This window comes from Labeo rohita, chromosome 24, assembly GCF_022985175.1.
Source record: "Labeo rohita strain BAU-BD-2019 chromosome 24, IGBB_LRoh.1.0, whole genome shotgun sequence".
Taxonomy (NCBI): Eukaryota; Metazoa; Chordata; class Actinopteri; order Cypriniformes; family Cyprinidae; genus Labeo; species Labeo rohita.
Window position 1 is genome coordinate 17,673,148 of NC_066892.1, and position 22,571 is coordinate 17,695,718.

The 22,571-nt window shown below is 32.0% G+C and overlaps 1 protein-coding gene across 4 annotated transcripts in view; it reads left to right on the plus strand.

The window, feature by feature from the left end:
* rttn (rotatin) overlaps positions 1 to 22,571 on the plus strand; it is an 82,268-nt gene that overhangs the window by 33,108 nt on the left and 26,589 nt on the right. For all 4 annotated transcript variants that reach the window (XM_051098222.1, XM_051098224.1, XM_051098223.1 and 1 more), the window contains exons 23-34: positions 295 to 360; positions 528 to 719; positions 3,746 to 3,985; positions 5,695 to 5,839; positions 8,563 to 8,735; positions 13,680 to 13,899; positions 14,245 to 14,373; positions 14,580 to 14,690; positions 18,063 to 18,221; positions 21,373 to 21,450; positions 21,653 to 21,830; positions 22,091 to 22,188. In XM_051098222.1, coding sequence (XP_050954179.1) covers positions 295 to 360; positions 528 to 719; positions 3,746 to 3,985; positions 5,695 to 5,839; positions 8,563 to 8,735; positions 13,680 to 13,899; positions 14,245 to 14,373; positions 14,580 to 14,690; positions 18,063 to 18,221; positions 21,373 to 21,450; positions 21,653 to 21,830; positions 22,091 to 22,188 — 1,789 coding nt within the window. The remainder of the gene's footprint in view (positions 1 to 294; positions 361 to 527; positions 720 to 3,745; positions 3,986 to 5,694; positions 5,840 to 8,562; positions 8,736 to 13,679; positions 13,900 to 14,244; positions 14,374 to 14,579; positions 14,691 to 18,062; positions 18,222 to 21,372; positions 21,451 to 21,652; positions 21,831 to 22,090; positions 22,189 to 22,571) is intronic.

The following is a 22,571-nucleotide window of genomic DNA, read 5'->3' on the forward strand; positions in this document are numbered from 1 at the left end:
GATTACACTATTATAAATATAAATAAGTGATAACGTTGTTCCAAACCTGTAAGACCTTCGTTCATCTTTGGAACACAAATTAAGATAGTTTTGATGAAATCCAAGAGCTTTTTGACCCCGTTTGACCCTTAAAATATGATGTTTAAAAAATTATAATTTGTTTTCTAAAGATGAATGAAGGTCTTACAGATTTGGAATTGAGTATTTAGTGATAGAATAGAGACAATAGAAGCATATGATAAAGCCAGAATGCTTCAGTTTATGTTACATTTAACATCTTTGTTCCTTGATCAGGACTGATAAAGCTGGCTCAGACACAGGCCTGTCTTCTTTCTCACTGCCTGCTGCCATTATACGGAGGTAAATCACATCCATTTCGACATTCTAGCTGTGCGTTAAAAGAAATGGCCGTTTAATTTCCCCATAACCTTACCTTCAGAGGTGTCATGGGTAAATTAAATGGTGATTCACTTATTATTTGACAGATTAATTGTATATAAAATGCATTACCTCATAATTTCTTTCAGGTATAATCTGCCATTTCAAGCTCCTTCACACCATGCAGTGAGTCCCTACTGTTCAGTTCTTCCTCCGTACTCAGACCTGCTGAGTCTGAAGCCTGCCTGGAAAGCACTGCAGATCACCTGGAACACAGCATGGCATTCTGGGATTGATGGACTGCTGGAGCATCTGGGGGGTTTTAGGAGTGATGTACCTGAGTAAGTTTGTTTTTGTAATTTCATTTGTAACACTTTACATTAAGGTTTCATTTGTTAACATTAGTTAAAACCATGAAATAAAAATGAACATAGGGTTTGTATTAGGTGCTTAAAGTGCTTGAAGTACTTGAATTTGACTTTTTGAAATTTAAGGCCTGGAAAACCATGAATGATTCGTTTAGCAATATTCTTGAAGAGGTACTTGAAAAGTGTTTGAATTATTGAAAGATATTTCTGAAATAAGTGCTTAATTTTGTCAATAAGTACATATCTTTTCACACAATTCAAAAAACATCATACTTTCCGTTGACAATTCCCTGAGTAAACATTAAAATGCTTTTGCTGAAGACGTGAAAAGAGGAACAGATGAACCAAATCAATTGAGTCATTTACGCTGGAACTGCTTCAATTGATTCTAACTTGTGACTTCGATCATTTATTTCAAGTGATTCACTAGCAAAAACCAGATGAAAAGAACCATTCATTTTTGAATTTCGAAATAGCTTGTAATGATTTTAAAAAGCATGTACAGTGATTCATTGTTTCAAAGCGCGTATCGCAAATCATTTGTTTCAGATTGGGACTTCAAATCACGTATCACAAATCATTTGGTTTAGATCGGAATGGGTTTGTGAATCATTTTGCAAATTGAATGATTCAAATCAAATGATTCAAATCAAAATCAGATGATTTGCTCTCCATGCTCCGGGCCCTGATCTGAAAGGATGATTTGCGAATCATTATTCTGATCGGGACTTCGGAATGTGAATCGTGAATCATTTGATTTAGAACTTTGGAGCAGGTTTGTGGATCTTTTGCTTTAGATCAGAACTTCGGAGCGTGTGTCATGAATCATTTGATTTAGATGGGGACTTTGGTGCGGGTTTGCAAATCATTTAATTCAGTTTGGGACTTTGGAGCGCATATCGCAAATCATTTGATTTAGATCGAAATGGGTTTGTAAATCATTTAACAAACTGAATGATTCAAATCAAATGATTCGCGTTACACGTTTTAAAGTCCGAATCTAAAATAAATGATTCGCGATCCGATCCGAGTCTTTATCTAAAATGTTGGTTCTTGAATCATTATTCATTTGATTTAGATTGGAACTTTTGAGCAGGTTTGTGAATCGTTTGCTTTAAATCGAAACTTCTGAGTGTGGGTCACTAATCATTTGATTCAGATCGGGATCGGGTGTGGGTTTGCGAATCATTTGATTTGGTTCAGGACTTTGGTGCACAGTATCGGAAATCATTTGATTTAGTTCTGAACGGGTTTATTAATCATTTTGCAAACTGAATGATTCAAATCAAATGATTCGCGATAAGTGATTTGAAGTCCCGATCTAAATCAGATGATTCGCGATATGCGCTCCGAGTTCTGATCTGAAATTATGGTTTGCGAATCATTATTCAGATCTGGACTTCAGCACGTGAATCGTGAATCATTTAATTCAGATTGGAACTTTGCAGCAAGTTAGTGAATCTTTAGCTTTAGATTGGAATGTCGAAGCATGGGTCACAAATCACGTGAATCAGGTCGGGACTTTGGAGTGCATATCGCAAATCATTTGATTTAGATTGGAACAGTTTTGTGAATCATTTCGAGAATTGAATAATACAAATCAAATGATTTGCTGTACGCGATTTGAAGTCCTGATCTGAATCAAATGATTCATGATCCATGCTCCGAGTCCCAATCTGAAATGGTGGTTCGCAAATCATTATTCAGATCGGGACTTCGGAACATGAATTGTGAATCATTCAATTTAGATCGGAGCTTTGGAGCTTTTGCTTTAGATCAGAACTTCGGAGCGCAGGTCACGATTCATTTGATTCAGATCGGAATGTCGGTGCAGGTTTGTGAATCATTTGATTCAGTTTAAGACTTTGAGTATGTATATAATTTCGGAGTCTTTTCACAAATCTAAAATTTTTCTTAAACAGTAGAAAATATCAAACAATTAGGGCAGTACAGTTATAAAAGCCAAACAAAGAAAGAAGAAAGTAAACACAAATACAAATCCCTTAATTAACTACAGTACTATAGTTGGTTTTACTGTAGTAAAAGTGCAGTATACTTTGTAATTCTTTAGTAATACTTTGCATGTACTTTGCTTTATTTTTGCCATTTTGTTTTATTAGTGTATTTTTATTTATCTTTTTTTAGAATTTGAAAGAGAAGACATTGTTTGATAAGTGAGATCTCTGGTTAAAGTCCTTGAAAATCCAAAAAGTAGTGCTTAAGAAGTTCTTGAACGTTCTGGAATTTCATTTTACAGTATCTGTATGAACCCTGTGAGCAATACGTCTACAGAATATATGAATTTGTCGATGTTAATTTTAAAATTTACTAATAGATTTTTTAAATCAAAAGCTGCAGATGTTAACAATAATTAACGCACTTTAAACTAATGTCAACAAATGGTGTACTATTATATTTTATTAATTAACATTAACAAAGATTAATAAATGCTTTAAAAATATATTGCTCATTGTTAGCTAATGCGTTTACTAACCTTAACAAATCAGTTTAATACAAATCAGTTTTATTTAATTGTTTTTAAGCACTAAAATTTGTATTGCACACTAGAAGTTTGGGTCGTCTTAAAAGTTAAGATAGATGGCTTTCGTTGTTAAACTATTCAGAAACTTTTGCAGCATACAATTTACGTTGTAGGACGAATGTCATTTTAATACGCAGCAGCTGTTGTTTTGTAACCAAGATTAAAATGATTAAAGATCTGCTGGCAGTGAACCTGTCTGGCCTCCTTAAAGAAATAAATGAAAAAATGAAAATTCTGTCATTATTTACTGTCATCTCAATGTATGGTGTTATTTATCTGTGGAAGGAAAATGTTATTTATTTACTTTGAATGATCTTTATGTAACACTTGCAGTATGTTAACAGTTCATGGTGACCACCTGTGTAAAACTGTGTGAAATCTTCTGAAGCAACATGATAGCTTTGTGCAATTAATCAGACAGATTTAAACCTTTTAACTCTTATTTTTTATTTTTAAGGTTTCATGGCGATCTGGTTCTGTCTGAATCTCAGGCGGTGGTCTTAAGAATAAGCAACTTAAGGTCCGGACTACAGGACTGTGTTCATGCGGTTCGTGACGCGAGCTCCCACAGCACCGTGACCTTTGCCATGACCAGGATTCACCTGTACCTCCTCGCTGACCGGCTTGCACTCAAATCCACTGCACAGAGCAGCAAGAACATCCTGCAAACCCTGAGCTGGCACAATGCTGTAGAGAGGTTAGCGCTTTGTGTGTGATCTATTGATTTGTTTTCTCTGTCTCTAGATTTGTGATTTGTGATCACCAGGCATGACTTTGCATGAGTTTGATGGAGTGCACCAGCATATCACAGCCCTAAACAATGAATGAGCTGACACATTCAGACACAAAGCGGAACAATGTTTTATCTTCAGCAAAATAGAGCTTAGAAATGACACTGGTGCTACGGGAAACTAAATATAGTGCCATTCAGAAGTTTGAGGTCAGATGTGTTTCTTTTTTTTTTTTTTTATTTAAAGATACATTAAATTGATCAGAAGTGACAGTAAAGATATTTATAATGTTACAAAAGATTTTGCTTTCAAATAAATGCTGTTCTTTTGAACTTTTTATTTATCAAAGAATCCTGAAAAAATATATCACAGTTTCCACAAACAATTAAGCTACACAACCCTAATAATGTATTATGTTTCTTGAGCACCAAATCAGCATATTAGAATGATTTCTGAAGGATGATGTGACACTGAAGACTGAAGACTGAAAATTCTGTTTTGCCATCACAGGAATAAATGACATTTTAAATATATTTAAATAAAAAAAAACAGTTCTTTTAAATTGTGACAATTTTTTGCAATATTACTAAAAAGTTTTGCAATTTTTACTGCATTTTTGAGTCAAAAGTTTTTGAACAGTAAGATTTTTAATATTTTTTTTTAAAGAATTGTCTTATGCTCACCAAGCCTGCATTTATTTGGTCCAAAGTACAGCAAAAGCAATAATATTGTGAAATATTTTTACTATTTAAAATAAGTGCTGTCTATTTGAATATATTTTAAAATGTAATTTATTTTTTGTGATCAAAACTGAATTTTCAGCATCATCACTCCAGTCTTCAGTGTCACCTGATCCTTTAGAAATCATTCTAATATGCAGATTTGCTGTTAAAATTATTTATTATTATTATTATCAATATTTAAAACAGTTGAGTACATTTTTTCAATATTCTTTGAATAGAAAGATCCAAAGATCAGCATTATCTGAAATAAAAAGCTTTATACCATTCAAAAGCTTGGAGTCAGTATAATTTATTTATTTATTTATTTGGAAGAAATTATGGAAATTAATACTTTTATTTAGCAAGGATGCATTAAATTGATCATAAGTGATGATAAAGACATTTATAATGTTACAAAGACTTCTATTTCAGATAAATAATGTTCTTCTGAACTTTCTATTCATCAAAGAAACCTGAAAAAAATCTTCTCAGCTGTTTTTCAACATAATAATAAATGTTTTTTGATCAGCAAATCAGCATATTTTATTTTAATTTGAAATCACAGGAATAAATTACATTTAAAAATATATTCAAATAGACAAAATGGATATCTTTAAAATAGTAGACATCTTAAAAAAACATTAAAAATATTACTGTTCAAAAACTTTTGATGATAATGTAAATACAGCTTTTGTGAGCATAAGAGACTTAATATTAAAAATCTTAGTAGTATAATGTTAACATTTTACACCTTTGTGTATATATGTAAGTATATATAAAGTGTAAGTGCATATTTGTAACAGTATTTCACAATTTTACTGTTTTAATATATTTTTACTCAAAAATATACAACCTTGGTAGGACATTTCTTTCAAAAACATAAAAAATCTTACCAACTCCAAACATTTGAATGATAGAGTAAACACTTTTTTTTGTTATTATTAATCTGACAGATTTCTGATGGTACGTCCAGCTTGCCTTCAAGACGAGAGGCTCTTGGTGGACGTTGTGTCATTCCTTAACACCTTCTTCAAGCAGAACCAGTCTGAACTGGACCACCAGGATCTAAAATGGCTCTTAGAATTACTCCTAAACCAGGTAACCACAGCCGTGTTAAATCTGTTATGGATGAGGGCCTACATTTCTCCGAGATTACTTTGGAGGCCTCATAAAACAATAAAGACTTATTGTTCCTTGGTAATTAAATTAGTCTGCCCTCTGCCTCAGATGAACACAGTGTGGTGTATTTATTAAGAAGAACTGAAATAAATCACACCGCGGAGCAATACAAATACATTAATATCATATTAACGCTTGTAAAGGAGAGCCGTTCATCAGCTGTCATTGTTTTTGTTTCTCACACTGGGGATGAATGGTTTTATTTCTTAAAAGTCTCTTCCTGCCTCACCTCGCATTAATGTGTATGTATGCAAACAAACCTGTCTTGACGCCCGACAGAGAACGCTGGGTTTGATGAAACGCCTGGTGGGGGAGGTGGTGAAATGCAGAGAGCATCCACAGTCGCTGGAGTGTTTCTCCAACATCTGTGCTGTCTAAATGAAACACAGGCACTACAGTGCTTTTTTTCTTTATTTTTTTTAGTGGAGCCTAAGCAAGCACATGCTTATTAATATTCCTTTACACTAAATTTTGAATTGTAACCCATCCTGCATCATTAGTTTTTAGACATGAATGATTGCTCAAATTGAGCGGCTTAATGAAGAGGAATTTGCTATCACTTTTTGAAAAAAATCCAATAGACTTACATTGAAAAAGGACCACACAGATATCTAGGTAGCAGACTTAAAAGCTTAAAGGAGAAGTCCACTTCCAAAACAACAATTTACAAATAATTTACTCACCCCCTTGTCATCCAAGATGTTCATGTCTTTCTGTCTTTAGTCGTAAAGAAATTATGGTTTTTGAGGAAAGCATTTCAGGATTTTTCTGCATATACTGGACTTGATTGGTGCCCTGAATTTGAACTTCCGAAATGCAGTTTAAATGCAGTTTCAAAGGGCTCTAAAGGATCCCAGCCGAGGAAGAAGGGTCTTATCTAGCGAAACGATCAGTCATTGTTTTCGAAAAATAAAAATTTGTATACTTTTTAAAGGGGTCATCGGATGCCCATTTTCCACAAGTTGATATGATTCTTTAGGGTCTTAATGAAAAGTCTCTAATATACTTTGATTAAAAATTCTCAATGGTTTTGTAAAACAACACCCTTTTTACCTTGCCAAAATGAGCTCTGCAAAAATCATCTCATGTTGTTCCTTTAAATGCAGATGAGCTCTGCTTGTCCCGCCCCTCTCTTCTCTCCGTGGAATGATGATCTTGTTTACTTTAGCTGCATTTAGCCGCGTTTAGCCGCTAAACTTCATAACTACCACGTTATAAGGAAAGGCCATTGCAAAGATTCATAAAAAAACGCTTATACACACTTCTGCTGTTAGTGAAGCTGGATCATGAATGATTTGCGCGAACATAAAGGAAAGTTACTGGACTGTGACAGCTGGTCTGAGGTAAGAGCTCATGTCAATCAACTATTGTGGGAGCGGCCGATTTGAAAAAAGGGATATTATTTTTACAGATTAATTAAAAACCACTGCATGGATTTTTATCATTATGGGGTATATTTGTACATACACTGCCAACACACATTAATGTTCAAACAACATGAAAAAGTGAAGTTTGCATCTGATGACCCCTTTAAGCACAAAACCTTGTGTAGCACAGACTCTGGGATGCGCATCCACGGGCCGTTCTTGAACGATTCCTACATTTTGAACGAATCTTTAATGTGACTCGGGAAGAACGAGTCATCTCGGGAGTGATTCGTTCAGGTGCGTGTGCGCAACATCCTATTAGATTCTGTACTGGAATTAGTTCACCTGTTTTGAGTCTTTGGGTTTTTGGAGTCGTTCGTTCATCTTATGGGGCTGTCACGCGATGCTGATTTTGCTAAAATGAATGAAAAGACTCAAAAAAAGATTTGTTCATTTTGCTGAATGAGGCTCAAAGGTCAGAGTTGGAAAAATGATCCGAATTTCCCATCACTACTACGAATCATGTCTAAGTTCATAGTCTGTGTACTCTGGCTAAAAAAAGGTAGAGTATGTCGAAAAACTCCTACAACTTCAGAATCGTCTGACATCGTTGTACCTTTTTGTTTGTAAACAGCATTTGACTTACTTGCACTTTCTTAGTCTTTGCATGTCACTTTGTAAACACTGGGTCTGTAGTTCTGCCTATGTTCCGCGTGACCTTCCGACGTGATTCAATAGTACGTGAACGCGCATCCCAGAGCCTGTGCTACATGAGCTTTTGTGCTTAAAGTATACAAATTTTTATTTTCCGAAAAAAATGACCGTTTGTTTTTGCTAGATAAAACCCTTCTTCCTCAGCTGGGATCGTTTAGAGCCCTTAGAAGCTGCATTTAAACTACATTTTGGAAGTTTAAAATCAGGGCACCAATGAAGTCCATTATATGGAGAAAAATCCTCAAATGCTTTCCTCAAAAAACGTAATTTTTTTTCACGACTGAAGACAGAAAGACATGAACATCTTGGGTGAAAAGGGGGTGAGTAAATTATTTGTTAATTGTTGTTATACTTAGACCACACTGTGCAAATGTATATATAATTTATAGCAAGATTATGATTTCTAGTGTTTCTGAATGAGGAATTTGTAAAAAAGCTAGTATTTTTAGTTGTGGCAAATAAGGTTGTTATCATCAAATTGCATTCAGCCGAATCTAGAGGTATCCGATAGCCGTAATTGACAGATCACATTGTCAAGTACCTGTATGTTCGTGTGTGTAGGAGTCGCACACCCTGCTGAGCTTGTTGCTGAGTGGAGAAGCGCAGACCCACACACAGATCCAGTCACAGGGGGAAGCGGACAAGCTTCAGGCCCACCTCAGTCACCGGCTTCAGAGAGAACTGACAGGCCTCTTCAACACACTGCTGCTTCGAATGACACACATTTCTGACAGGTAACACACACACACACTCAGCGGTGGGTGACACGAACGCAGGATAATGAGTCACAAACTCAGGCACATTGAGTGAGTCATTCTCACACACACAAAATGACTCACTTGACTCATTTAGCGACAGACTCACACTTACTGACTCACTCCTATTCTTTAACACATGCAGTGAACCATTGGATTGCTCTATCTATAGAACAGAACCACACTGTGGCACCTGAGTCCTGTTTGAAGACTACAAAAATGAAACTTTTTCACCAATTTTCTTGATTAAGTGTTATGCTGTAATACAATTCAGTTATACACTACCATAAAACACTACAGTTCAGCTACGCATCTGTAGACTAGCATAGGTTAATTCTCACAATTTAATTGCATTTGTAGCTCCTGACAGGCTGTGTGATAATAGCTGGATTTCCATTACCCTTCAAAATTGTGCACAATGAAATTGCGAATTGAAAATATGCCTAATGGAAATGCGGCAATTTTGCAAAACACCTATATTTGGCAAAAATTAACAAGCTTAAAATCACATTATTGTAAGACATATGGTTTGTCTTTTGCTATAAAACTGACAGAATTTGTCAGCTGAGACTGGAATTTCTCTGTGTGCTCCCAATACAGGCCACATGCATGAGCAGTACTCTCACAATATTATAACTTTAATATCAAAACTGCTAGCTGATATTTTGACTTTATTCTCAAAACATTTCAAGTTTATTCTCAAAACATTTCGACTTTATTTTTGAAATAGTACGACTTTATCCTCATATTTTGACTTTATTCTTGAAATATTTTCTTTATTCTTGATATATTTTGACTGTATTCTCGAAATATTTTGACTTTATTCTCAAAATATTTTGACTTTATTCTCGAAGTATTTCGACTTTATTCTCGAAGTATTTCGACTTTATTCTCAATCTTTTTTTTTTTTTTTTAACGTGGCACTAAAATGGCATTGTAATTCATATATAATTCATAGACTGTTAAAAAAAAAAAAAAAAAAAAAAAAGCTGGATGAAGCACCTTCACTCGCCAATAGAGCGCAGACATATTGCACATAATTGGGACCAGAGTCTGCGCAGTAATGAACTCCTAACAGGCCTTGTGACAATAGCTGCGTTTACTTTACCCTTCAAATTGTGCAAATTGAAATTGTGATTTGAAAATACAGCTAATGGAAATGCATCAATTTCGTAAAAACACCCATGTGTTGCAAAAAAAAAAAAAAATAAATGATGCTTCCCTGAGGTGGTTTTTTGGGGCAGTTTGAAAAATTTTGCAGAACTGCAATGGAAATGTTTTTCCGCATTTACAGGTCATGTGGCGTATGTTTATATGGTCATTCTTCAGTGTACTATAATCTCCAAGAAACACTTCATACTAAATAAAAAATAACATGCATTTTGTATGATCCTTCTTATTTTGGTAAAATAATTAACATTTTGCAGATTCTGCAAGGTGTATGTAAACTTTTCACTTAAACTGCATATGAAGAGTTCAGATGCAGAAGCCCCTAAATCCATCTGACCTATTTCTTTAAAATTAGCATTTCTTTCTGGCTACTTTGTATAGGTTTCTATGTAAGTACTGGTACTTCTGATTTGGCTGAGGCTGGAATTTAGCGAGTTTCAAGTAAAAGTATTTGATAGACGTATAATATGTGTCAGGAGCATTCACTCAGTATCATTATCTCATTTTTGACCGAGATGGCTTTTAGCTGGTTTTGCATCTTTTGCATCAACTCTTCATATATAGAAACAGATTTAATTCAGATGATTAAAAGCTTCAACATTCAAAGCTGATCCTTAATACTTCGTCACACACATGTCCCAGCATTTCTTGTGCTTGACACTCTCCTGTGTTTAATCAAGCTCTCACACTTAAATGTGTGGATTCAGTGGTGAACACAGTGTTACTTTCAACAACTGTCCCACAGACTTTACAGTGAATGCAGTGCATTGAGCTATTTTCATAGCAGAGCCACTCTCTTCGAAAACTGTAAGCCTTCTTTTAAACTGGTGGAGCCACATTCACCACATGATCACCATCACCAACTCCAGGTGTTACATTTTCTGTAATTTCAGGTGCCTTACAAAAGAAGTGTGTTCTTTTCATCTTCTTTTAGTGGCTCTTTATGTTGCATGCTAATTAGCTCCCTGTCACATGACAAAGGAGTGATTGACGGCTAATATGAAACTAGAATCTAAAATCTGCATAAAAGTTAAGAATATACAGATGAAGTTTAATTGGCTATGTAACATTGGATAGAATAGTGGACTGGTCACTGTATCAGTAATTACTGAACATTTTGTGGTTTCTATTTCATTTATTTGCACAAATTTCCCATATATATTATGAAGTTGCACAGATGAAACTGTAGGAGCATATGTGACCAAAATGTTCACAATTTCAAGTCTTGTTAATAAATTTTATTAACAAGTTGTAGTACAGCTAGTATAGATGAAGATTTTATGGGGTCAAACCTGCTTCATCCGTATGCAAACCACAGCTCAGTGTGCCTGAAACGTGCTAAACCCTGCTTCACGCCCCCAGGAAGCAAAGAGTTTTTTATTTTTTTTATGAAAGCATGATATCACTCTTTGATCTGTTTTTCATTTTTTTTAACAGGATGATTGGTTTGGAAACCGCTGTGCATTTAATTAAATTGAGTATATTCAAGAGCCATAGCTGCTATTGAGCTTAGCGTGCACCTGTGGTTAGCGAGGGTGCGAAAACACTCTGTCACATCTGTTTGCTCCCCAAAACACACTCATTGAAACCATTTAGACCGACAAGGCAGATTTGTTGTTGCAAAAACACTCTTCCTTTTCTCTCTGCCGTACATGCATAAAATGTTTTACTATCCTCATTAGGAGTCTTCTCCTTCTACCTGCCATCTGGGGGGAAATACAAATCTAATGACGCTTTTGATTTAATTTTGTTATTTATGGAATAACTCTTCTGAAAACTCCTTAAGGATCCGTAAATTGGAAACTCCCACTGTTAGCTGTTGATGTTCAAGGCCCTGTAATGCAAATCTGATCTACTAAGACATTTCCCTGCATACATTTTCAGTTTATGAGCAGCAATCTAACAGGTATCATTTGTTTGAGGTGCTTGTTATGGTGCTTCTATATTGTAATCGTTTGTAATCCTTCATAATACAAGAAAGGCGTTTTAGAAAAACAGCATGAACGAGTGGTTTGATGTTGCATGAAGAATAGAAAGCATTAATTAAAAATGTAATATATGTATTAATAAAATTGTAGAAAAAAAATCTTGCTTAAAATGAAATAAAATAATATAAAATATAAAATGAAAGTAAAATAGAAACATGAAATATGAATATGAAACATAATATCAAATAAATATTACATTAAATTCACACAACCAGGATGTTTTATTTTATTTTATTTTTGTTTATTTATTTATTTTTTTTTTTTTTGTGGCTTTTAAATGTGTAACCTTTTGTTTACCAGCCCTTGTCTTTAAGTAGTTGATTGGACCTCAGGTGAAATGAAGTGAAATAAAAAATTAAATTAAATTAAATTAAATTAAATTAAACTAAAAAATAAAATAAAATAAAATGAAGTTAAATTAAATTAAATTAAATTAAATAATGAAATAAAATTTAATAAAATAAAATGAAGTGAAATAAAATAAATTAAAATTAAAACATGATATAAAATGTTTAATAAATTAAAGACTAATATAAAATATAAAATAAAATGTACAGTAATACAAAATATAAAATAAAATAAAATGAAATGAAATAAAATAAAATAAAATGAAGTAAAATAAAATGAAGTGAAATGAAATAAAATAAAATTAAATTAAATGAAAAAATAAAATAAAATGAAGTGAAATGAAGTTAAATAATATAAAATGTAATGAAAAATAAAATGAAGTGAAATAAAATAAAATAAAAATAATGTGATGTAAAATATAAAATAAATTATACAATAATATAAAATATAAAATAAATGTACAATAGTATAAAATATAAAATGAAATATACAAAAATCTAAAATATACAACAAAATATACAATGAAATATGAAATATACAATAAAATATACAAAATACAAATTAAAATATTAAATAAAATATATATATAATATAATATAATATAATAAATTAAAATATAAAAAATAAAATAATCTAAAATAATTAATTAATTAATTGCAATAAAAACAGTAATATTGTGAAGTATTATTACAGTTTAAAATATTTGTTTTCTATTTTAATATATTTTAAAATCTAATTTATTTCTGTGGTAGCAATCCTGAATATTGTCACGCAATCCTTCAGAAATCATTATATGCTAATTTGCAGCTCAAAAAAGTTATGATCAATGTTAAAAACAGTTTTACTGCTTAGTATTTCTGTGAAAACCATGATACATTTTGTTTTCACAATATTAATTTAAAATAGAATTATTTTGTAACAGACTTTTCTCTCTTTACTGTCATATTTGATCAGTTTAGTGAGTCTTTGCTACCTTTAAGTATTACTGTAGTTTTTTCTTCTTATTAACCCAATACTTATTCTTCAAAAATCATTATAATATGCTGATTTGCTGCTCAAAAAAAAAAAAAAAAAAAAAAAATCTTATCAATGTTAAAAAACCGTTGTACTTCTTAGTATTTCTGTGAAAACCATAATACATTTTGTTTTTCAGGATTCTTTGAAAAGAACATTTATTTGAAACGGTAATCTTTTGTAACTGTCTTTACTGTCATATTTGGTCAGTTTAATGAGTCCGTGCTAAGTTGAAATATTACTGTAGTATTTTTTTTTTGTTTTTTTTTTGTTTTTATAAATCATCTTCTTATTTACCCTATACTGTTGAAGGGCAACGTATACAGTGTTTTATACTAAGCCAAAGACTCTATTATGATGATTCTTGTTTCTCACTCCTTTGCATTTGTCGTCTGTTTTTAAGGATGTGTAAGGTTCTGTCTGGACCGTTTGCCTCTGAACTGTCTCTGCGCCTGCTACAGTGCCTGCGTTTGTCCGACGCTCCGTGCTTCTATGGCCTCCCCTCTTTAGAGCGCACTCTCAGGACCATGGCCCATGTGACCGCCCTGCCCGGCTGGAGCACACACACACCCAGCATGGAGCCAAACACACTCTGCCTCAAGTACCTCAGCGGCCTCTTGGAAGTATGCACACATGCACACACACATGTGCTCAAGTGCCTCAGTTACACCCTAGAATATATTTTGCACAGATTATACACACGTCCTGTTGCTCTCATCCAGACAAAACACATTAAACACACACTCACACTCAGGGTCCAAGATGTTCCCAAACACTTAAGCATGAATCACTTTATACCAGCCCACCTGTGTCTCAGTTGCATCTAATTTATTTTGCATTAACATCACACAAAGTCACAAATGACTTTAATGCAAACAATGCCTCTTTCTCTCTCAGACGCATTATGAAGATTTTCTTTCTCCAGACTGCTATTTATTATCCTGTTTCTGTTTGTCTGCTCTTCCAAGGTCATCTCTTCGTTCTACGTAGATTTGGGAGGAAACTCGATGTCCTTCATGGGCAAAGGAGTGACAAAAAATGCAGTTATCTGCCTGCTTCATTTGTCACATGAGATGATGAAGGAAAGTAAAAATGAGGTCAGAAATGGCAATTCAGTTGACGTTATGTCTAGGCGTTTGAATCTGACACTAGGGGGTGCTAAAGCTTCTTTTAGTAATATGATTAGCCGATTATATCGGTTTATTCCTGGAAATCTGTTTAATATTAATTTGAATAGTTACTTGCTTTGATGTTACATCAGTACAGAAGTACTTCATTATTTAGTGTTTGTGTGTTTTTTAAGGACTGGATATCTTTGTGGTCTCTGGGCCGTGAGCAGAGTTCTGATGAGCAGAGTGCCGCCCAGCTTGGTTTGGCCTGGTTAATTCCCCTATGGGTGGACCGAGACCCTGAGGTGAGACCTTTCATGTAAAATGTATATTATAGCTATACGGTGTGTTTAAAATACACTAATGTTATGAATAGTTGACATGAAATACTGTTTGAAAGATAAAACATTTTAATAGAATGTCAATTTTTAAATTCATAAATGAATAAATTCATTTTTATTCAGGAAATATATTAATGGGCATTTTTAAAAAGGTTTCTCCTAAATTAATTTTAGAATTCTTGTCATATAGTAAGTTCAGATACTCTATATAATTGTCTTTGCTATTATTTTTGTTATTGTTATTATTTTAGTTTGCATTGGTAGTTTTTGTATGTTGACTTTTGTTTAAGAAAAATTATTTTGAAAGGATATAGACTGAATTGAGTGAGTGATTAATATGAATATAGCCATTGCTGCTGACAGTGTTAAATCATGAACAATTAAATAAATAAATACTTTTTTTATAAGTTTACATGTCCTGTTATGTGACATGCTAAAGTTAATCCAGAACTGTTTAAATATTATTTGCTAATTATTTTATAATTATTATGAATGCAGTTTGCTGTATATATGTTAATGGAAGTTTTTTTTTTTTTTTATTGTTAATTTAGTTTTACAAATTACCAATTAAAATGAAATATTGATGATGTAAGTTGATTACTGTAAAAAAAATGTAAAAAAAAAAAAAAAAAAAAAAAAAAAAAAAATAATAAAAATAATGGTGAACAACAGTTGATAGTGGTTTGGGATAATAAATGGTTTGATATAAATTTTGTATAAATATTTTGATTTAGCCTTCAGTTTTAGGTTTTTATTTTTAATTTTAGTTTGTTTTAGTAATTTTGTGATGTGAATTTGTCATTATTAGTTTATTTTGGAATATTGTTATATTAAGTAAATTTTAAATATTAAAATTAATGTTAATTAACATTTTTCATTTCTTTTTCAGTTTCAGTAATTTAGTACTTAAACTTATTACGTTAAATTTTAGTTTGATTTTGTCATTTTATGAATGTTATAATATTAATTTCATTGTAAATATTAAATATAATATTAATGAAATAAAATGTTTTCATTTCTTTTTCAGTTTAAATAATTTAGTACTTAATTTTGCCTTGGCAACTAACTAAAAACAAGTTTTTGTTATTTATCAAGGTTTCATCTAATATTTATATAATTATTCATTTTGCGAACAGTTGACAGTTTTGGTATAATAAATATTTTGGATTAGCCTTTAGTTTTATATTTTCTTTTTTAATTTAGTTTTAGTAATTTTGTGATGTGATGTGGTCATTTTTATTGGTTTATTTTTTTAATATTATAAAACATTAATATCATTCTAAATATAAAATTTAATATTACTTAATTAAAATATTTTTATTTATTTTTCAGTTTAAATAATGTAGTACTTAAACTTATTTATTACATTTTAAATATTAAAATAAATATGTATTAATTAATATATTTACACCCTAGGACCAATTAAAATGAAATATTGACAGTGAAAGTTGATTAATGTAAAAATTGTGAAAAACCAACTGAAGAACAGTTGACAGTTTTGGTATAATAAATATTTTGGATTAGCCTTTTCATTTTCATTTTGAATTTTAGTTTGTTTTAGTAATTTTGTGATGTGATGTGGTCATTTTTTTTTTTTTTTTTTTTTTTTAATATTATAACATTAATATCATTGTAAATATTACATTTAATATTGCTTAATTAAAATATTTTTTATTTCTTTTTCAGTTTAATTAATTTAGTACTTAAACTTATTTATTACATTTTAAATATTATTTTTATTTATTTATTTTTTTTTCAGTTTAAATAATTTAGTACCTAATTTTGCCTTGGCAACTAACTGAAAACAAGTTTTTGTTATTTTTTTAGTTTCATCTAATATTTATATAATTATTAATTTTGCTTTACACCCTAGGACCAATTACAATGAAATATTGACAGTGAAAGTTGATTAATGTAAAAATTGTGAAAAAAAATAAATAAAAAAAAATAATAATAATGAGCAGTTTACAGTGTTTTGGGATAATAAATAGTTTGATATACATTTTATATAAATATTATGAATTAGCCTTTAGTTTTATGTTTTCATTTTTAATTTTAGTTAGTTTTAGTAATTTTGTTTTGTGATGTGGTCATTTTTATTGGTTTATTCCTGAATATTATAATGATATCATTGTAAATATTAAATTTAATATTAATTAATTAATTTTCTGTTTAAATCATTTAGTATTTAAAATTATTACATTTTAAATATTAAAATAAATATTAATTTAAATATTTTTACATTTCTTATTCAGTTTAAATAATTTAGTACTTAATTTTGCCTTGGCAACTAACTGAAAACAAGTTTTTGTTATTTATCAAGGTTTCATGTAATATTTATATAATTATACATTTTTGTTTTACACCCTAGGACCAATTAAAATGAAATATTGACAGCAAAAGTTGATCACTGTAAAAATTTTGAGAAACAAACAGTGAACAGTTGACAGTGTTTTGGGATAATAAATAGTTTGATATATATTTTATATAAATATTTTGAAGGAGCCTAGGAGCCTTTTGAAGGAGTTTTATGTTTTTTTTTTAGTTTAAATAATTTAGTACTTAAACATATTTGTTGTATTTTTCAGTTTAAATAGTTTAGTATTTTAACTTGTTTTCAGTTAGTTGCCAAGGCAAAATTGTTATTTATCAAGGTTTCATCTAACTTAACTTTATTCCAATTATCGAAAATATTTTTTTTTAGTTTTAGATTTAGTTAATAACACTGCCAGTTAAAGAACTTGACATATTTTCCCATACATTTATATAAATTATAACCTACAGTCTTGGTTTTGACAAAAGTCCATGGTCAACTTATGGTATGTGGCATTTGATCAACTACCCACAATTTTTTTTTTATATTGACTGTAAATTCAGACAGTGCTTAACTGAAGTTCTGTCAAAATATGTCATTAAAAATAACATCAAGGCATGGCCTTAAATGGATCAAAATAAGTTAAATAGCTTTAGATTTCCAAGGCTCCGCTAAATACTTATTCATCATGTTTGCTCAAATTAACACTGACTGTACATTGGCACTGAATGCAGTCATAGACAATGTACATTTATTAAACGTACGTGTCCGTAATTTTGAAGAAAACCTTATTTAGTGATTTGTGTGTCTTGGCCTTCTATTCTGGATAGTTTTCCCAAGTACCCGTGCGTGTCCATGCCTCCCTCAGCTCAGCAGATGCTGAGCACTGAAAATAATGGGCATGACAAACACGAATTTGTGCCAGTGCTACACGCCAAAGAGCCCATGGCAGTTAGCACTGCCAAGCACATGTGCTGGGTCTGAACGTAAGTGTGTGTGTGTGTGTATTTCTCTGGCTCCAGGTCCGATGTGCCAGCCTGGCTGTGGGCGCGGCTCTGAGTTCGCTGGAGAGAGGGTGCGTGGCGTTGTCAGCGAGTTGCCAGAACATTTCAGGAGGTCTGTGGGCCACGGTACTCAACATCCTGCTGGAGAGACAGGAGTGCAGTATGGTGCGCCGAGAGGTGAGTCCATCCAGCTTCAGCTTGAAAACACAAAACCATGACTGCCTAAGAGACTGAGAGTCTAGGAACCGCCCTCAGTCCGTTCACGGACCATCTGATGCGTGTTGGACTCAAAAAATGGAAAGTGCTGGTTGAAGTCACCAGTTCCAAACTGACATGCTTATTTTTCTTTGTGGTATAATCTATTCCAGATAAACCCATCCATAAATGACATTCTGTCCAATGGGGTCAAAAGTTTTTTGTTGTTGTTGAAGTAAGTCTTTTAAGCTCACCAGGGCTGCATATACTTGATTGAACATATAGGGAAAATGATACTATTATGATCACAATTTAAAGAGATGTAAAGTTTTCTTTTTAAATCTGTTTTATTCCTGTAGTGGCAAAGCTGAATGTTCAGCAGCTATTGTTCCAGTCACATGAATCATTAGAAATCATTCTTTTCTTATTACGTTCCTGATCATTATGAATGTCAAACAGGTGTGCTGCTAGTATTTATTTAGAAATAGAGGCAAATTAGTATTCAAAAGTCTTAATAGTATAAATAATACTTTTATTTAGCAAAGATGCATGCAATTAAACAGAAGTTAAAGTAAAGACATCTATAATGTTACAAATAATTTCTATTTCTATTAATAATTGACTATCAATAATAACTTGCCAGATAAATGTATTAGAATGATTTCTGAAAGATCATGTGACACTAAAGATTGGAGTAATGGCTGCTGAAAATTCAGCTTCATGGTCACAGAAAAAAATGACACTAAAATATATTTAAAAATAAATACTGTGTTAAATTATAATAATGTAAAGTTTTTACAATATTACTATTTTACTGCATTTTTAATGAAGTAAATGCAGCCTTGGTGAGCAAAAGTGACTTTTTTTTTAGTGAGAGAGAAAAAAACATTATATATATATATATATATATATATATATATATATATATATATATATATATATATATATATATATATATATGTGTGTATATACACATGTAAAACATTTTTTTATATTTTATTATTTTATATTATTATGTATTATTTTATATTTCATTTTTTAGTTAATTTAGAACTGTTGTAAACAGTATTTGCTAATTATTTAATTAATAAATTAATATGAATGAAGATTTCCTGTAAAGTTAATTAAGATACTACATGGAGTGTTAGGTTTTTTTTGTTCATTTATTTACCCATAATCACCATAAGACCAATTCAAATGAAATAATGACAGCAACAGTTGATTACTGTAAATATTGTGAAAAACAGAATAATGGTGAAGTGCTGACAGTGTTTTTTTGGTATCATTTCTATACTATTTGTAGATTTTTACTTTACTTATTTTAGTTTTAGTTTTAGAAACTTCGTAATATGCTTTTGTGATTTTTTTTTTTTTTTTTTTTTTTTTTTTTTTTTTCTCTCTCAAAGATTTCTATTTGTTAAATTATTTTTTTTATTTTAGTTTAACTTTTAATAATTTAGTACTTTACTCATATAATATAATATAATATAATATACTTATTTTCAGTTTCACTTTTTCTTTTTTTTTCTTTTTTTGGCCAAAGTCTAATATTTGTATATATGTTTCAACTTTATTTAAATTATTAAAATCTTTTTTTGTTTGTTTGTTTGTTTTAGTTAGCAATAAAAATACTGACAGTTAAAGAACCAGACATATTTCCTTTGACATTTTAAAAAATAATTTTAAAAAAATGCTATATTAAAACTGTAATACTATAAAGCTTCACAGTAGTACTGTTTTACTGTATTTTTAATCAAATAAATGCAGCCTGAGTGAGCATGAGATTTTTTGAGCACAAGAGAATATGTATGTGTATGTGTGTGTGTGTATGTATTAGGGATGCAACAATACAGCAGTTAGTCCACGGTTCAATACGTACCTCGGTTTTTAACCACGTTTTTTTTTCTTTTTTTCTTTTTCACGGGCACACACACAGCAAATTTCGAGAGAAATAAAACAAGGAAATTATTTAAATGCAAAACCAAAAAAAAAACGCAATTCACAAGCGCATATGGGACCTTGGATGTCATACCGAACGGTTCAATATTATATATATATGTATGTATGTATGTGTGTGTGTGTGTGTGTATATATATATATATATATATATATATATATATATATGAAGAGTTTAGATGCAAAACCAGCTAAATCCATCTGACGTCTTTCTTTAAAAAATCCATTTTTATCAGGCTCAGATGTATAGGTTTCTGTGTAAGTACCGGTACTTCTGATTGGGCTGAGACTGGTATTTTGGCGAGTTTGAAGAAAAAGTATTTGATGGACGTATAATATGTGTCGAGAGCATTCATTCAGTATCATTATCTCATGTTTGGCTGAGATGGCTTTTAGCTAGTTTTGCACCTGTACTCTTCATACATATATACATACATACACACACACACGTTTTGTTTTTGTGAATTGTGGGGACTTCCATAGACTTCTACAGTTTTTATACTGACCAAACTATATTGTCTATCCCCTAACCCAACCCTAACCTAAACCTACCCCTTACAGAAAACATGTTTGCATTGTTACATTTTTAGACAAACATCATTTACTATTTTTAATCATTTTTTTTTATTGTGGGGACCGCAGATGTAAAAAAAGGTTTTACCCCACCATGTCAAAAAATTTCAGGTTTTACTATCCTTGTGGGGACATTTGTACCCCACAATATAGCAAGAACAAGTACACACACAAACACACACACACACACATCACAAGTAGCATTAACAATAATTTTTAAACCGATAGTATGTAATGAAATAAAATGTGTCAGACATCTGTTTCCTTTCTAAGTGGGCAGTTCTGGGTTAGAATAAGCTACCGTTAAACAGTTTTCATGTTGCAAGTCAGATTGGCTCTGCAAGTCATATTTGTTCAGGTCTTTGATCTATTTCTGAAAGTTTCATTATTACTATAGGTTTAGTACAAAGATGTATTCAGACAGAAGTACAGAAAAAAAGGTTAAACCCGCATTAACAGTCACAGTTTAAACAGACTTGCATTTCTCTCTTTTCGAGGAATCTGCCACTTGCTTTTTGCCATTCCATTGAGAATTCAACCAGCATGCATTTCCATTCATTTACAAGAAGATGGCAGTGTTGCTGACTTTTATGTTCCCCTATAGGCAGCGTTCATTTTGCAAAACCTCCTTGTGATGCCAATGCCTGCCAATGCAGAAGAGGCCAAAGAGAGTGCCTGGCAGGTATGTTTACACGAGAATAAACTTTCAGAACTGAATATCAATAACACAGCCGGTCTTAAAAGCTCTGTAGACATAACAAATCTGTCTATGGTGATTTCTGGTTTTCTGGTTTCCTTAGTATTATATTTCCTGATTTTTTTTTTTTTTTTTTTTTTTTTTTTTTCTTTCTTTCTTCTATTCTTCCCTTTCTTGTGTCTCCCAGAGCCCCTGTGTGCATGATGAGGATTCAGGCCTGTGTCTGGTTGGGCTTCCTGCTCTGCAGGCTCTGTTGTACCACTGCCAGTTTTTTGAGAGCGTGGGCCAGATGGTGAAGAGCTGTTACACGGGCAGACATGCCTTCACCCTCAGCCCTCCTCCACCGCCAGCCAGTGTCACCCAGGGTACGGCATCCACGTGCCCAGAGCACTGCCAGCTATTAGTGGATGTCTGACTCTGTGGCATCCATATGCTTACAGACATTATTAATACTGTTCTGTACTAGAGATTGTGTCCGCATATTTTAGATGACGGTGTTTATATTCATCATAAGCTTGTTATAACAGAATTTGAAGTATTAGTAAGCTGTTAAAGGTAATTATTCCAGTGTGTATAATTTGGTGGTTTCATTTGTAAATGAAGCACTGTGTGTTTCTTTCTGCAGAGACAGATCTGAATGATTCTCTGAAGCACTGGAGAGAGATGCTTGCTCCTCTAAACCAAACCCAGGGCTCAGGATCCATGTCCACCTCCAGTACTCTGGTCAGTAGACAGTTTTCTTCTAGCAGACTTTCTGCAGGTCTTTAAGTTTTAATTCACCCTTCCATAAATTAAAGACCTTAAATCAGAGCAGAAAGTCTTAAATGAACAAAGTCATGGCACTACATGTTGCATTCACTGCAAAAAATTTAATGTCTGACTCTGTATTTTTGTCCTGTTTTCTAATACAAATATCTAAACATCCTTAAATCAAGATACATTTATTTGAGATGCAGAAGATATGAAATCTTGTTGGTGTGAGTTTATGCTTAAAACAAATCTCAGTGGGGTATGAAAACTTGCTTTCTTTTTGAGTTAGGTAGATTTGTCGAGTCCTTAAGCTTACTTCATTTTAATCACTTTCACAGAAAACAAGACTTCTATCT